The sequence below is a fragment of the Hippoglossus stenolepis genome, chromosome 16 (assembly GCF_022539355.2).
Source record: "Hippoglossus stenolepis isolate QCI-W04-F060 chromosome 16, HSTE1.2, whole genome shotgun sequence".
Classification (NCBI taxonomy): Eukaryota; Metazoa; Chordata; class Actinopteri; order Pleuronectiformes; family Pleuronectidae; genus Hippoglossus; species Hippoglossus stenolepis.
In genome coordinates this window covers 17,119,551-17,136,106 of record NC_061498.1, presented here as the reverse complement: position 1 = coordinate 17,136,106, position 16,556 = coordinate 17,119,551, and the positions used below count along the sequence as shown (strand labels likewise).

At 43.0% G+C, this 16,556-nt stretch overlaps 2 protein-coding genes across 2 annotated transcripts in view; one reads left to right on the top strand and one right to left on the bottom strand.

Annotated features, from left to right (window-relative positions):
• Nucleotides 1-236: 236 nt before the first annotated feature.
• Nucleotides 237-9,646, top strand: LOC118123251. The gene is made up of 2 exons (XM_035180555.2): nucleotides 237-687; nucleotides 7,166-9,646. The coding sequence occupies exon 2, from the start codon at nucleotides 7,185-7,187 to the stop codon at nucleotides 8,598-8,600; it is 1,416 nt and encodes a 471-aa protein (XP_035036446.1). The 5' UTR covers nucleotides 237-687; nucleotides 7,166-7,184; the 3' UTR covers nucleotides 8,601-9,646.
• Nucleotides 9,647-9,791: 145 nt separating this feature from the next.
• The window catches only part of ppfia3 (PTPRF interacting protein alpha 3), a 32,218-nt gene continuing 25,453 nt past the window's right edge, over nucleotides 9,792-16,556 (bottom strand). Inside the window, exons 27-31 of the mRNA XM_035180553.2 lie at nucleotides 15,802-15,977; nucleotides 13,789-13,857; nucleotides 13,536-13,698; nucleotides 12,918-12,979; nucleotides 9,792-12,638 (exon numbers count right to left, since the gene is read on the bottom strand). Of these exons, the coding sequence (XP_035036444.1) occupies nucleotides 12,927-12,979; nucleotides 13,536-13,698; nucleotides 13,789-13,857; nucleotides 15,802-15,977 (461 nt within the window). The 3' untranslated portion in view covers nucleotides 9,792-12,638; nucleotides 12,918-12,926. The remainder of the gene's footprint in view (nucleotides 12,639-12,917; nucleotides 12,980-13,535; nucleotides 13,699-13,788; nucleotides 13,858-15,801; nucleotides 15,978-16,556) is intronic.

Here is a 16,556-nt window from a genome sequence, read left to right as displayed (position 1 = left end):
TCTTATTTTGATTGCTGAGAAAGATAAATCACGATTTCTATCTGGGAAGCACTTTGTAACTTTATAAAGAAATGTGCTGTATAAATAAAGATTGTTATAATAATTATATTATTATATATTAATATATATATTAATACTTATACCCAACCCCCTAGTCTGGCGCTCCATCTCCAAACCGGGTTTTAGTTTGAAAGTCACCACCAGATGTGTGACTTCCCCACTGGTGCCAGCTTCACTGTCAGTGGGACTTTACGCGTTTCAGGCGGAGTTGAGATCTTAAAACATTTGTCCAAACTTCTTCCTCCACATATTTGAGCCCGGACACCCTCCTGCCCCCACAGGACTAACAGCTCATGGGATATTTACATTTTAACACATTGTTTTGTACTTGAAAAGTACAGTTTTTTTTTTAAAAACCCACTCTCTGCTGTGAAGCGCTCCCAGGACTGGACTGACTTTTTTCTGCTTTATATTTTACTTTGTCTTTTTCCTCTCAGGACTTTTATAAAGTCCACATGCGATGAGAAGAAATAAACGAAAAAGTGAGAGTAGTTTTGCGGTGACGGCGACACAGTCTCATTTGACAATATTTTTCTTTTTCTAAACCAGTTGAGCAACTGGCGACAGGACCGTATAATCAATGTGGTGTCAGCTGGAAGGACGCGGGGTCCGGATCTCACCTAAACGGTACGACTTTCAAAAATACACGCTGTCCGCTCATAGTGACATGTGCATTCACAGAAGTACATTTTCATCTGGTTATTGATTTGAAGATTGAGTCAAATGGAGCAGAGCAGTTACATAATGTGAGAAAATCCTTTAAGGTTATTTAATCACTTTCATGAAGTTTTAAGTTAATTAATTCCATTATGATGTGTTTATGTACATCTACACACTAATCCACCCACCAGACATACCTGATTTGATTTCGTTCATGTTTAAATCCCATTAAACACCCCTGCACTCACACACCACCTCTCACTCAGTCTTGTTTTCCTTGGCCGTGCTGCGGTTGTAGCCTATCTTCACATTCTGTTTTCATTGGCCCTCAGTCAGGTGAGGTGAGGGAGCTGGCACCTCAGCTCCAGCACCCGCATAGATCACACAGGTTGTCTTCTTTTTTATTTACCTTTTAATTCTATCCTGTCAGCAGATCAGGGGCCGAACAGGTCCTGTGGGAGGGTGATGTTTTATTATGTCCTAATGCAAGTGAGATAACCACTGTGAATATAACTTCTTCCACCTCCTTGTCAAATTCCACACTGTAACGCTTGATAATTTTTTAAGATAAGAAGACATATTGGTTGCACTCACAGTACCCCCACGAGAAGAGGTGTGCGTTGGTCAGCTTGTGTGTGGAACAGAGAGATGAGAATGGTTCATGTGGAGCCAGGGTTGTAGAGGAGGGGGCTGGATCCTGCAGGAAGAGCGTGGTATGAAACAATCACAGAGCTGGAATTAATGGGCTGTTTGCACAGTGGGACAGCAGAGCACTGTAAATGAGCACATGTGAGGCCGAGGCTTTTTACTCTCCCCCTCCAGAAAGAGAGGAGAGAGGAGAGAGGAGAGAGGAGAGCGAGGGGGGGCAAACAATGACCTGGACATGTGTCTTCTGTGATGTCACTCTAATGGGCCACACTCTGATGCATTTCACGAACCTGCCATGAAATCTGCCTTTTTGGCTGCAAACAGTTTATTAGGGGGACGTCCTGCAGTCATCTGGCCTCCAGACGTCTCCCACCTCCGTTTCTCTTTAGGTTACAGGACTTCAAAGAGACAGGATTAGGACGGGACAGGCCCCTGGTCCCAGCAGTCACAACCCAACTCATTATATCTGTGTCAGATGGACGTGTCTGACATCAGCCACACATGATGATGGTGGTGGAGGTGCTGGTGGCAGGGGGTGGATTAGTTTGTTAACAGGCTAATAGCACAGTAGCCACTGCCAGGTGTGGAGCTGCTTTATGCCGTCTGTTTTCTTGGGGAGGGTCTCTCGCAGTCGGAGCCCCCCCCCCCTCCTGTGCAGTAATTCTCCCTCACCTGATTCCTCCACCTTCACTCATCTGGATTAAACCCTGATGGCTTCACACTGGCAGCACTCACAACAGAAGTCAGACCAATTTGCCAGGTGCCAGACCGCCTCAACACACACGTTTCTTTATTGTTTCACTGCTGGTTTTTAGAGCCAAGCCCCTGTTGTAGATTTATGTCAACAACGTGGCTCATTTTCCGGTTTCACGCAGGTTTAGAGTACACAGCACATTATTGCAACAGTAGGCTAATACGCACTAAGTATTAGTTGTTTAACAGGTGAATCAATTAAGATCATTAATGCAATTTGATAATTGTAGATAATTTGTTCAAGTTATTGCTTAAGTTAACCTTCTCAAATGTGAGAATTTGCTGCTTTCTCTGGCCTTAAATTACTATAAATATAACTATGAATATAAATCATCTGGGTTTTAAAATGTTGGCTGAACAAAACAAGACACTTCAAGATTTCTTTGTGTGTTTTATATATTAAACCATTCATGGATTAACAGGGAAATGAACTGCCAAATGTCTCAGTTTTTAAAAAAAGAAGAAAATTTATGTTAGTTTTAAACCCTAATAGTTTTTACATAGCACTAAATTATGTCTGTGAATTGCTCTGTAAACCAGTGCTTTAAAAAGAATGTATTTATTATTATTATTATAAAGGAAATTGGTACAGCGAGTTATAAATAGAAGCAGTAATAAGCGGGCCCGGATCTAGAAGTGGGCATGGTTGGGCAATGCCCACCCAAATTTTTACTCTGCCCAGCCAATTTGTCAACTTTATTCTGTGACATTTTAATCTGCCAATCACATTTATTTCATTTGCCCTATAAGAATTTCCTTATTTCTGAATTGCTGTTTGGACACAGGGCTAGGTTTAAAAAACTGTTCTCTGATCTTTAATCGAATGATCCGATATCGATTCATGAAAAGGACGGATCGATCATGCGAGGGGGGCGAAATAAACTTCCTTACTGGAACCCATCACCTGCATTTATTGCTTTCCGTGGAGGGGTAAAAAAGTGTGGTGGCGCCAGCCTGGGCTTGGCACGTGTAATTATTATTATTTTTAAATATAATAATTATAGTAATAATAATAATTATTATTATTAGTATTGTTGTTGCTATTATATCACAGCTTGGTAGAAATGCCTATTGTGAGGCATTCTTTAAAACTTGGAAAAACTCTCAACACAACGGTGGCCACGGTGTGAAAAGGTGGCCACCCCAAAATCCTAATTGCCCCCCCAATCTGAGCAGTCTAGATCCGGGCCTGGTAATAAGATGAAATCTTTAATAGTGGTGAAGAGGGAGGTAAGACATTGCTGGTTAAAAAGAAAAAAGGAGGGAGTTGAAAGCAAAGTGAAAAAGATCTGTTTCGAGCTGTCACTGAAAAATGCTCCCTGATATCCTGTGGGAATGTGTTGCACAGTTTAGGAGAAGAGTTGAAACAAGTTGCATCTCCACGTTTCTTGTTACTGTTTCTTAAACGTCTCACAGTGATGGGTCTGAAGTCAATAATGTGATTATACAAAGAAACGGCAGGGAGTCTTCCCCAGAGGACTGAAGCACGTCACTATCACTACTGAGTGACACAGGGAGTCAGTGTACGCTTCACAGAGGCCTCGCCGCTTGAGTTCATTACGAGTTCTGCCTGATGAAGTGGTCGTTTTCTGTCCAGTTTTGTGGTTTCAAGGTGTCCTTGTGCTCATTTGGAACAATCTCAAACTCCAGAGATTAGGATTAACATGAGTGTGCAGTGTGTGAGCGGGGTTTTATTTACTCAAACCTCACGTTTTTAGAGGGACTGCGTGGGATTTTCAGTGCTTGTGTTTCTCGTCTGGCACAGGGCTAGGTGGGGGGCAGCGGGGGAGTCGGAGTGCTTGGGTCTGGTCCAGAGGGCGGAAGAACGTCGAGGTCCTCGTGGAGCCTCGCAGGGAGCTCAAATGATGCGTGTCATTGCGGCAAATGGAGCGTGGAGTGCTGCTGCTGTTGCTGCCGTTTCACAAAGAAACCACTTAGAGAGGCCGCTCGCCGGGCCTCCTGTGTAGCGCTCTGACTGCGCCAAGAAAGCCCTTGAGAAGCGTATAAGTCTGCCGCAGCAGAACACACTCAGGTAACACAAATCCTCCAGATTTGTTCCTGGATATCCACCTCCTCCTCGCCACAGCTGGCTCCTCTCACAAATGATCCTATCAGCTCCAGCAGACTGGGTTTTGCTGCTTCAACTGGCGTTGGCAGGTTGTCTGCGTTTGTGGGGTGTGTTGAAGGCCGGGTTCTCCGTTTTTCAAAGGTTCAGTGTGTAAGAATTAGGTGAAAGGAATCTTTTGTCAGATATTTAATAATCATAAAAATAATAATAATCCTAGTGATGTTTCACTAGTGTGTTTTATCTAAACTGTTCAAATGATTGTTTTCTTTACCCTCTTTACCCTTTCTTTACCCTAGTGTGGGCCCTTTATATTTAAATACTTTAAAATCAGGAGCAGGTCACGGAGGCTGCAATGTTTTTTACAGGAGTCCAAACTGGACAAACTAAACACCTTTTGAGTTTTTATGACAACTGAAGGCTACCAAAGGTTCTCTTTCATGTTTGGAAGGGGAGGGTGAGGTGAGGGGTGTCCAGCTGCAACACGGAACTACACCACTAGATGTCACTTAATTCTACACACTGAACCTTTAAAATCTGCTTCCATCCCACTAAACACCTGGGTTGCTTTGGCTGGCCCGGTGTGTGGATCAGTAGCCCGAGCGAAGAGGACGCTCAGCGGACTTTGATGTGATTTACTGTCAGCGTGTCAAGCAGGAGCTGTGAGCGCCCGGGGTGACAGCCTGAGTGACGTGTCGACCAAACCTTGTTGCTCTGTGGCGGCTGCATTGTGTCCAAGGTGTGGCTCTGCCGGGTACAAGTCCCGTCACTGAAAGGAGTTTGTTTTGCCGCACATGCTCAACCACACAGTCACGGATGGTCAGTGATGAAACATCCTCTCATTCACCCTCACACGCCTGTACAGACAAACAGCAACACAAAAACAGTCACAACACTCTCTCCGTCCTTACTTCCTGTCGTCCTGCGGTTTTTTTTTTCTCTTCGCCGCCTGAGGAATCCTTGAAGGAGCCTTGCCAGTAAAGCTGCATCACTCGCATTCCCATCATTCCACCTATTTTAACACTTTCCAAGTGACCTCCTCCCTGCTTTCAGACAAATAACCCAGCTGACATTTATCTCTGCTCAAGAGGTGGACACCGTCACGCGATGCACGCCATATGGATGGGTGACTGGAATATTTTCCTAGTTAGTCACAGGTGAACCTCACGTTGAAACACACATTCAGACACACTCACACTTACAGAATCATGTCCTCCTGACTCATAATTTTCTGTTTCATTCAAGTTTTCTAGGAAATGTTTACCCATGGCTTACACGAGGGAGTGCTTACTATAATGACTTTTCCGTGTGTCACCATTTAACACAGAAATACTCGTGTTCAATATCATTAATGTAAGAAAGAATGAAGATCAAATTGAGCAGCATGAGTTTTTAAGAGTGATTTTAAATACATATTACATTAAGTTTCATAGCTAACTGCAAAGTCTAATATACTAGAGTAGAAGAGAGTACAATAGAAACACTTTATTTTCATTGTATGATACAAAACAGAAAAAAGGATGCTTCTCCTGGTTGGTGCATAAAAGTTCAAATTAAAGTTAAAAAGAATATATCATGCAGTTAAAAACAAAACAATTGTTCCTAAAAACCCTGTAAGGCTTAACTATCTGCTGGTTATTTTCTCGATCGATTAAATGTTAATATGAAAGAATACAAAATGTTTTATATAAATCTGTTTACTCGAGCTCAAGAGAACAATAAAGATTAAAGATATTAAATTCATCACAATGTGAGAAGAAAGCTCACATTTGAGAAGCGTTTCAAATTTTTGCCTGCAAATGGACTTGGATGGATAAATGACTATTGAATGAGTTGCTGATAAATCTTTGCTCGATCAATTAATCAACTAAAATGGCACTCAATAGCGTTCATTGCCATTACATTTAATTAATCTGTACCAAATTCTTATTATCGCAATGTTAAAGAAAGGGAAAATGATAATCCTGGATCCGCCCCCTGATGTGGGTCTGCACGTAAATTTTAATTAGTTCTTCCCCGACCCCTATCACATCCTTCCACCAAGTTTTGTGGAAATCCGTTCAGTAGTATTTGTGTAATCTTGCTTACAAACAAACCAACAAACAAGCGGACAGAACCTCCTTAGTGGAGGTGGCTTTTTACTAGTAGTTGCAGCATTACAGCAACGTTCTCGAACAATTTTTATGAACATACTGTGTCTTCTACTTCTCAAGCGTTATGGGAATCAGTGGGAAGATTTTCTGCAGCATTCGTGTCATATTTATGCCACACAACATTTACCACTAATCCCTCTGTTATTACAAGCCACACAAAGTTTAGATAATGCAGGTTGGTGCAGGCTGGATTCATAAAACGGCTGGTCGCACCTCAGCTTCTTAGTTAAACTCTTTCAGTCCGAGGTGACAGATGTATCTTGTTCCTTCACAAAGAAAAGCTCAGGTGTGTTCAGGTTGAATTCCTCACGTCTTGAATTCCCTTGTGTTTTCGTTCATTGACATTCCATTATTTGTTGCCACAGATTTAGAGAGATTCTTTAAAAACGTCCATGGATCCTAGAGAAAGAACAAGAGAACAACCCCCAAACACAGACTTGTTCTCTCGTGCTGCAGATGTGTTTGTAATCTGTTTCCTTTTTGGCTGTAAAGTCTGTGACTTGCCTACATACCAGGTTGTCAGTGTATCCATTCGAAGGTCAGCCCTTCACTATGCACAGCGCTCACAGCTGAACTCTTCCCACATGAAGAAGCAGAGGGCAACCTCACTGTACTTGGTCCTGATTTTCCACGAGGTCTGCCAAGATTTTAGAGTCATACCCCAGCAGTTAAAGCAGCGGAGTCATAAAGCTGCGGGCCACTTGTAAAACCTCTCCTTTTACGTTTTAATTGAGGTACTTGGTTTCACTGTATAAGCCACAATTTGAATTGTATAAAATAACGTTGTCCCTCGCTTCCTCTGTTTCTCCTCTCTTTCAACCGCCAGCTGATACGTCTTGGGAGTGATGCACTGGCTTCCCCTGGTTGCCATGGTGATTGCCTCGGCCCTGCCCTTCCCTCACAGCCCCTTGTCCAGGATTACTGCTGCGACGACAGAGCCTGGCTCCGACAACCGCAGAGAGCATCGTCATGACCCGGCTGCTCGCCTCGCAGCTCCCACCACGAACTACAACTTTCACGGAAACGCCTCACAGACGAACTTCGACATGGCTGCTGCTCTAAGCCAACACACCAACGGACAAAACCTCCAGAACCACAAGGATTATGTGAAATCCTCCGCACATGAAGAGACCTCCATGTTCAAGGTGGAGAATCAAGGAACCTACCAATCAAATAGCAACTCAGGCAGCGATGGCAAAAGCAGCGTCAGTTTGGATGTTCCCACTGAAGGACGAACACTCAGGACCGAGGATATTTCCGAGGATAATTCTCTACCAAAGGACTACAAGGCTGACAGCAGCAGCAGCAGCAGCAGCAGGCAAGATTACTCCGGTTCCATGGACTCTTCCAAGAAGGACACTGTTCAGGACTCAACAGATCGACCGTTGCAGGTTTCTTCAGCGGAAAACCAAAATACTTTTAGCCCTGCATTAACTCTAAAGGGTCCAAGAGGACCAGAACCAACTGTTCCTTCAGAGCAGGGGTCTAGAAGAGGTCAGGCTGAGCAAAGCTTGAACCTGGAGACAGGGCTGGGCCTTGGGATCGGGCTGGACAACATCCTCGAAGGAGACGAGATGTTTTTGGACGCACATCCACGAGTCCTGTTCTCACCCTCCCTGTCTCCTCCAGAACACCCCCCTCTTCTTCTAATGTTGGAGACCGGCCCGCTGGAGGAGGTTGGGGGTGTGGAGGAGCAGGAGGACATGGATGGGCACATCGAGGGTCACGGGGATCGGGCAATCGACAGGAGCACGACTCCGAGTTGGGCCGATTCTTCCAGAGGAAATAGTGAGGTCGCCCATCCTGTTAAGCGGGATAAACGCTCGCACTCGATTGACAGACGGAGAGGGGAAAAGTCAGTATGCGAGTCGGAAAGCGTTTGGGTCACCGACAAGAAGAACGCCACCGACTCCCATGGTCAGAAGGTCACCATCTTGCAGGAAATCCAAACCCAAACAGGACCACTCAAACAGTTCTTTTATGAGACTCGCTGTCGCCAGCCCGAGCCGCAGAGCAATACTGGCAAATCCAGATCCCCACCGATGGGCGTAGCCGGGTCGGGTTGCTTGGGCGTGGACAAAAGGCAGTGGTTGAGTGAGTGTAAACCCAAGCAGTCGTTTGTACGAGCGCTCACCAAAGACGCAAGAAACAGAACCGGATGGAGGTGGATCCGCATCGACTCGTCCTGCGTCTGTGTGCTGCTGTCCAGAGCCAATCAGGCACCAGGGAGGGAGGTTTTGATGAGGAAGGGGAGAGGGTGAGAGAGAGGGAAGTAGAGAGAGAGAGAGGGAGGAAGAGAGGAAGGCAAGACATAGAAAGTGACACACAGTAGAGCAGCAGTGACATCCCTCTGTGTGCGCTCTCACTTGCTGGTTTCCTGAAAACGATGGAGGTGGTTCCAGCCTTAACTCACAACTTTTCTCTCTTTTTTCCGCTCCCTGCATCCGACACAGCGTCAAATGACTTTAAAAAAAAAACGAGAAGACCTCAACACTAGATCTTAGGGAAAATTGTCATTTATAGAGATTTGACTTTAAAAAGTACTGTTTTTGTAAGATTTATCTTTCATAATCTAAGTTATTTTTGATTAGTATGTAAGCATGTGTATGTCTCTGATATTAATATATTCCTTTATATATATATATATATATATATATATATGTGTAAAATATGACACCAGTATACCTTTATGTATGAAGCTATGTATATCTGTGTGTATTTATAGAAGAAGTGTCTGATGATAATTCCAGCCTCTGGTCCACTCGGATTGTGAGAGGAAGGAGCGCCACCTACTGAGGCTCCGTTTTACTGCTCCACACTGTTTCCATTCTGGATTACTATGAATGTTGTAATCAGTGCTTTTTAGAGTCAACATGTATTCGACATGCAAATTACAGCGTGGGCACATTTTTTTTAGCATGATCTCACTCAGGATGCTGATGTGACATTTTTGTGGCAGGATGCATCTGTGTTTGTCAATGACATTACACATTTAACCATCTGCTGGTTTGCTCAGTTGGCCTGCCAAACATGGTAATAAAAGATCTTGTACTCGATGTTAACAGGTTATCTGATATTTTAAAGAACAAATGCTGAATTTATCTGCTGATGAAAGTGAGTAAATATCATTTTTCCCCCTTCTGTAATCGGTTTCCTATTATAGGACACGGAAAAATCAAACTACAGCTACATGAAATGCACATTCAGACCTGTTATGTAAATAAAAATTTAATACAAAAATTCAAATATTCAAATGCAAGTTAACGTCCTGTTTGTTTTTTTGTGTGTGAAATCTGAACCTGCAAAGTGGCTAGTAGCTGGCAAATAACTACTGGAAAGAACATTGTAGTTGTTTAGAATTAGAAAATAGCATTAAATAAAAGAAATTATAAATTGTAATTAAGAATAATGTTATTAGGGTTGACGAGCTGCAAAGAAAAACATGGTGAAAGTTTGTGATGATAAGCAGATCCACCTGGACCACTTTATTTTTTTTTTCTTTTACATCACCATTTTCATGATCATCTTCATTGTTTATTTTCCAGATGATATTTTCAATTTGTATTACTATCACTTTAATCATGGAAATCTGTTAAATCATTGCACAATTGGTTCTCAAAATGTACACATACAGTAGCATATTTGAATGACCATTTTCAATGTTTTCATATTGACTTTTAAAACTAGTTCAAATGAAGTCGAGAGGGGAACAGAACGTGTACATACATTTATCCAATACATACCTAAAGAAAATAAATAGTTATCGTAAAAAATAAAAAATACAACTGAAAAAAATACACACATTTTACAAATTGATCCCCAGGCTCCCTCCCCTGTAGGTTTATCATACAGATATATATTTTTTTTATTTAACGACACCTCATTATCATCTTCACCACCAAAAACAATGTTTTTAGGTCATTGTCGTTTGTTTGACATGCATCGTAAACACAGAGGCTAAAGGTTTTGTTTCCTGGGCTTCCTCCGGCTCGCCCCTCTCTTCCTGCCTCCCTCTGATCTCCCAAACCCTGGCGTGCTCTTGGTTTCTGTTATGGCTTGTGTGTGCAGTAAAATGACCAACTTCTGTCCATCCTGTTTTTTTTTCCTCCTCCCTTTGGGTCGCTGTTTTGTCTTTCTGTCGCTCTCCCATCATCAGGATTAGCCGGGACCCTGAGCTGATGATTACAGGTCATAAACAGCAGAATGACATTGTGGAGGGCGACTGAGGCGTTAGAGTTTGGCTTCAAAGACGAGACTTTCTTAATATATTTATAACTTGGGTGCCACTTTACAGAAAGGCGCACTTCAAAAGGTTTTTTTAGTCTTTAAATAATTGGATTTTGTATGTTAAAACCATAATATTTATAGTTCAGTGATACTTCTGGGTTGCCAGGTTGTGAAATTTACTGTTTTCTTTAGCTCAGTAAGAAGGAATTTGTGGCCATGCCTGTGTCTTTGTAAGGCTGTATTTAAGCATATTGGTGCTAACTTGTATGCTTGTTTATTTTAGCATTATAAAATGTTAATGTTAATAGCACAGTCAGAAAATCTGACCCTGTGATGGGTCCAGAAGAAAGGTCAGTGGTCACCACAGCTTTTTACAAATCATCCTCAGGGGACCATGAATGTGTCGACCATTTCCATTTCAAAGAAATCCATCAGATAGCTGTTGAGGTTGTTGAGGACACTGCCATCCGCAGAGACACTTTTTAAATGACGCACTTCCTACTAAGCCACAAAGTGTCCAGTTAGAAATTATTTTTACAAATTCGGTATTAAAACTGACACATTTTTATTCAGTCATTTCATAACCTGGCAACGCAAAACCCAGTCGCTTTTTATATCTATCTGTAAAGCATTAGTATATGATATACATTACTGTAAACAGGCTCTTAGACAATTCATTTTGCTCAGAAAATGTGTGTCTTTAAAGCAGAAGCAGATATATCTTTTTACTCTCAAGTATGGGCCACACTCCCAAAACCCTGAATCCTACATTTCCAAATGTGCATCCATTTCTAACCCCACGCCTCTCATATGTAAAGCAGGATTTCTGTTGAAGATTTTAAGTATCAAGACAATGGCGAGTTCACCCAGATGATGCTACTGTCACATCGTGAGGCGTACGACCTCCAGCACCACAGGCGACGTTATACGACTGTTCACACAGGCTGAGCATTGTGCCGCTTTAACACTGATGAAACTTTGAAAAGAACAAACCCCTTGTAAAGATCTGCTTTTCATAAAGTGGCACCAACACTAACTTTAAGCATTACCTGCCATCAGCATCGTAAAAACAAAGAACACAATGTCTCTGTGACCTCACTCCGCCCCGTCCCATCCACCTCGGAGCCTTTGATCTTTATAAAAGGCTCTCTTCAAAAGAAATGACTCAGCCTATCAGTTTTCAAGGTGCCAATAGACGAAGCTCGAGGAGGCTCCCTCTGATGTGGTCAGAACTTAACAGTGGTCTGAATTCCAACATGTTTTACTACATCGCTCCAGCCAATTGGGGACACTTACTCACCCCGACAGGGTCCATAGAAGCCAACAATAGAGCCACCATGGCCGACACTAGACACCAGTCGCCTCAGGAGTAGAAAGGGGAACGTCGGCGTTGTTTAAAGTTGTTACACGTCTGTCCACCCATTTCCCCCCCCCAAATGATTTAACAGTCTTGTCCTTCCTCTTGTTTTTAAAAATCCAAACTTTACGGTGACTCGCAACTCTCAATACAAACACCTGTTGTTGAGCAGAAGTTGTAAGGCGACATGTTTAGTTGTATTCATACTGTAGGAGAATAAATGGCAGCAAGTGATTTCCCTCTGAAGGAAGGAGAATAAGCCCTGATATTGCCAACTCTGCTGACGATGTGCAGACGCAGACAGGAATGAAAGAGAGGGAAACCTGCATGACGGGAACACACCTAACCAACGCCGTCGTCTCCCTTTATCAACTCCGCAGCACAGTCAAAGAGAGAGAGAGAGAGAGAGAGAGAGAGAGAGAGAGAGAGAGAGAGAGAGAGAGAGAGAGAGAGAGAGAGAGACAGCGAGAGCAAAGACAGAACGACAGGAAGAGAGAGACAGAGAGAGAAAACAGCTGATCCCATTCAACCTTCCAAGTCTGGTTGGAAAATACATTCATACATTCTTCATGTCATTTTCCCATTTATTCCTTTGCTTCTGTTATTGCAGAATGGTCAGACCGAGAAGATTTATTTTAAAGTTAAATGGTATATTCATTGCTTCTTTCTCCGTGGACGAGCGAGAGGGTCCTCTAGTCCCAATCCAGTCAGTGCCCTGAGGAGAGAAACAGCATTATTCCCATGTCACTGCCTCTGTGGCCTTAATTCAACTCAGCCCAAATCCCAGCCAACCAAACCCACCACTTTAAGACCTTAGGGGAACTACTAAAACCCCAGGCTCAAACCAATCCACCACAACAAACAAATGAATGAAACAAGGTTCAGAGAAATGTGCTCTGCACATGTACAGAGGCTTCTCACAGGCTCAGAGGAGCCGTATTCTCACACAGACCAAAACTCCACACTACCAGGCAGTTCAATTAACAGTTCTTACCTCATCCCCTCAACAGGAATATGTCCTCACTGAGGCAGATTCACCCCGGGCACCAGAGCTGGCTGTGCAGGAGACCGGGAGACACAGATGGGGTCATTATCGTAACTGCAATGTCTTAAACAGCACTGACCTTCCACAGACTTTATGATTAGGAAGTGGAATGAGGGATAATGGTCTTCCTCTGCACTTTGAAGCGTCTGTTCCTTGTTATTGCCAACTCCTTCGCCAAAGGAAACAGAAAATTCCACTGCCAAACTAATGGCAGAGGAGCTAACTGCTCCGTGCATGTGACTCTGGTTTTGCATTTGCAGAGTGGCTTATATAACACCCAGTGTATGGTGGATGAGGACAAATGTTTCTGTTCAAGGCTCATTTCCGAAAAAATTAAGAATTAAACACATGGTTCTTTTATTATCTCAGAGTGTTTACACCTGATAAGAGCTAGAGCTGCAGCAGACCTTTTAGCCGATTCCTCTCATGCTCTTCATGTGAGTAATGCTATATAGAGTAACAGCTTTTTACACATTGTCTAAAAACAGACCCGCCCGACAGGCTCCGAGGAGCTGAAAAAATGTGAATATGAGAGCGAAGGTGTCAGAGGTCACGGGTCACACTCACCATCACTCTGAACCTTTCTCAGGGTAACAGAGGGAGTGGAGATGGCTGAGGCACGGAAGTTAGCAGGCAGGGTCTCGGCAGAGTCAGAGGTCACGCCCCGGAGATCTTTCTCCCTAAACATCTTCCTCCAGGAGGGCGAGCGGCTGAACGTCTTATTTCCATCCTGTCAGACAGACAGTGTGTGAAAAGATGGCTGCTCAAATAAGCCATTGCTTAAATCAGTAAAAAAAAAAGAAAAGGTGATTATGCTGACCTCATCGGGTCGTCTCTCAGTTCCCATGGAGATGAGAGAGTTGTACTCTTGCTCCAGGAGCTGTCTGGCCTGCAGGAGAGAGATGATGTAGAGCCTCGAGATTAGATTGGACACAGCAGATGATGATCATTAAATCATGAGTGCATGCTTCAAAATATTACAGTTGTAACTCGAAAGGATCAGATGAGGCACGTTTTTTAAAAGTCTGATGATGATGATGAAATGATGGAGAGAGACAGAACAAAGGTCCTGGACCCGAGTCAGGACGCTGTGATTCATGGTTGGTGCTTTAACCCCTGAGCCGCGGGGTGCCCAGGTTGTTACATATAATGATATATTTGAGGCTCAGATTTGTGTTTTTTAAAAAAAAGCTTATATTGTCCCCTGCCTGACAAAAGAAGACCTTTCTAGTTGGACTCACTCCGACTGTTCAATATTGATAAAATATATTAATAAAACAGGCGATCAGTGCTCTGTAGCAGCAGTGACTGACACTCATCAACGTAACTGACATGATGACAAAGGAGCAACAACAACTGATTCTCCAGTTCGGGGTTGTGCGTGCTGAGCTTCCCTGAACTCTGCGGCTCAATTACTGCAGGTCACTTTTACAGTTTCAGAAGGAAAACAACAACCAGCGTCCCCACAGGCAAAACAAACAGCACATTCCAAACAGGCAGGTTTAGAACGAGCACTGCACTAGTTTTGAAAATGTAATAAAAAAACGAAATGGTATGAAAGAGAGATACAGTAATATATATATATATTCTAAAAGATTATTAAATTATGGGGTGATGAAATGTGGCAGGTCCAGGCTGGAAGAATTAATGTCAGTTTTCACATTTATCTGAAGGATTCTGTGACATTATAACTGGTTTGGAATCTAACTGTGGTCTCGTGTAAAACGACGATGTGGAGCCTCCAGTGCACGGGCTGGACCACGAGAACGGACTTCAGACATCTTGTGTCCAGAACTTTTGAAGCTAAAAATATTTGCATATTCACGGATTCTGGAGGCTTTTGAATGAGTGAGGAGAACATGTGTCTTGAAGAAATTTTAACGAAGTAATAAAATAAAACATGTTACAGTCGTTATTATTCAAAGCAGCACATTCTTGTGCGTGTTAAAGATTAACTGAAATCACATGTAGTCACTGTTTTGTTTTTTATTGAAAAAGGAACAAAACATGTCTCTGTGGAAACATCGGAAATACTTTTAAGTAACAGATCGACAGCAGCTGCCAGAGTGATGGTCCTCTGTCTAAGTTTTCTCTAGCGCTCTCCCCCATGGTTGTGATTAGGGATCAGGTTATGGTCAGACGTGGCAGAGGTAACTGGTTTGAAGTCTGGGGTTAGGTTATGGTAAAGGAAAACTTCGGTGATTTATTGTTTATTTATTGACTATATTGACAACACCAGTGTCCACCATGGGGTACATAAGGACAAGGTGGACAAACTTTTACATGGCGTTTACATGTTATTATCTCATTTTCACAAGAAAGTGACGTTAGCACGAAATCTAGTGTGAGTTGCTGTTCAGTCTCTTATGTTGTGTAGCAGTTGCTGCTCCACCTGTGATATGACGGATATTATTGCCTGCATTAATCTACAGACGAATGGTTCTCCAGGAGGCGCCATAATGAAACCATAAAATAGAAATAATGATTTTCTCCCTTTCAATTTCAGATTTTGTTGCCGCAGCAGTTTAATTTCAGTTGGACTTAAATTGCTTAAAAATGTCTGGAGCAGGCACCCGTATAGTGGGTGCATACCACATAACCACAATGCTGGTGGTCGATTCCAGCTGGGGACATTTGTTGCATATTATAACCCCCCCCTCCTCATCCTGTGTTTGGCTTTAAAATGCCAAAATAATAATGATATCGATGCCCTTGAGAACAACTCGACCTAGTGTATTTTATTTCCTTTCTTCCTCATATGCCGAAACCAATGCTTTGGACATGAAAAGCTTTTTATTAAAAATCCGTGACCTTTAAACAGCCCGTCAGTTACCTGTATGTTCTGATTGGGGCACTGCAGCAGCAACGCCAGGTCAGTGTAGTCAAAGGTGTCGTCTAAAGCCAGCAGAGCCCCGTGGACGCCACTCTCACGGAGGTTGTCGGCGTACTCCTTCAGACCGATCGTCTGGACCCAGCACATCACTCGCTCGTTGGACCACACCATCACATCTGGGAGGAAAGATGGACACGGTGAAGGGAGAAAGAGGAGGCATCCTGTCCTCTCGCTGTTCTCAGAAACCAGATCGAGTTTCTTAAAAATGTCTAAAGTTCAAGCTGGATAAAACCTGCTGGTGTTTTCAGGCTTACTAATGCTCTCATGAGAGGAATAAAGTTTTCCAAATAGTGTAATGTCTCTTCTTCACTGATTTATTTTCTGGATATGGACTGAACAGGTCCCACTCATCATCAGACGAACCCAACACTAACTAATTTGTCACCTAGGACGAAATGAGCCAAGAGGAGCTGAACGTAAAATTTACATGTGTTTCCGAAGGCGCAGCGGTGGAAGAGCAAGAGATTTGGGTTTGTTTAATGACTACGTATGTTGACATTTATGTCATCATTATCCAGCCAAATTTCAAGAGAAAGTTGTAGTTGTGGGGGCGCAACAGCTGTTGTGCCCCCACTACCACAAACTTCTCCTTTAAGGGTGGTCCAAACGTCTCCCATCACTGTGGGAGACGGCAGAAATCAAAAGGAACAGTGGGTTTTTTGCCTTCATTAAGTTTATAGGATTTTGTCGGAACA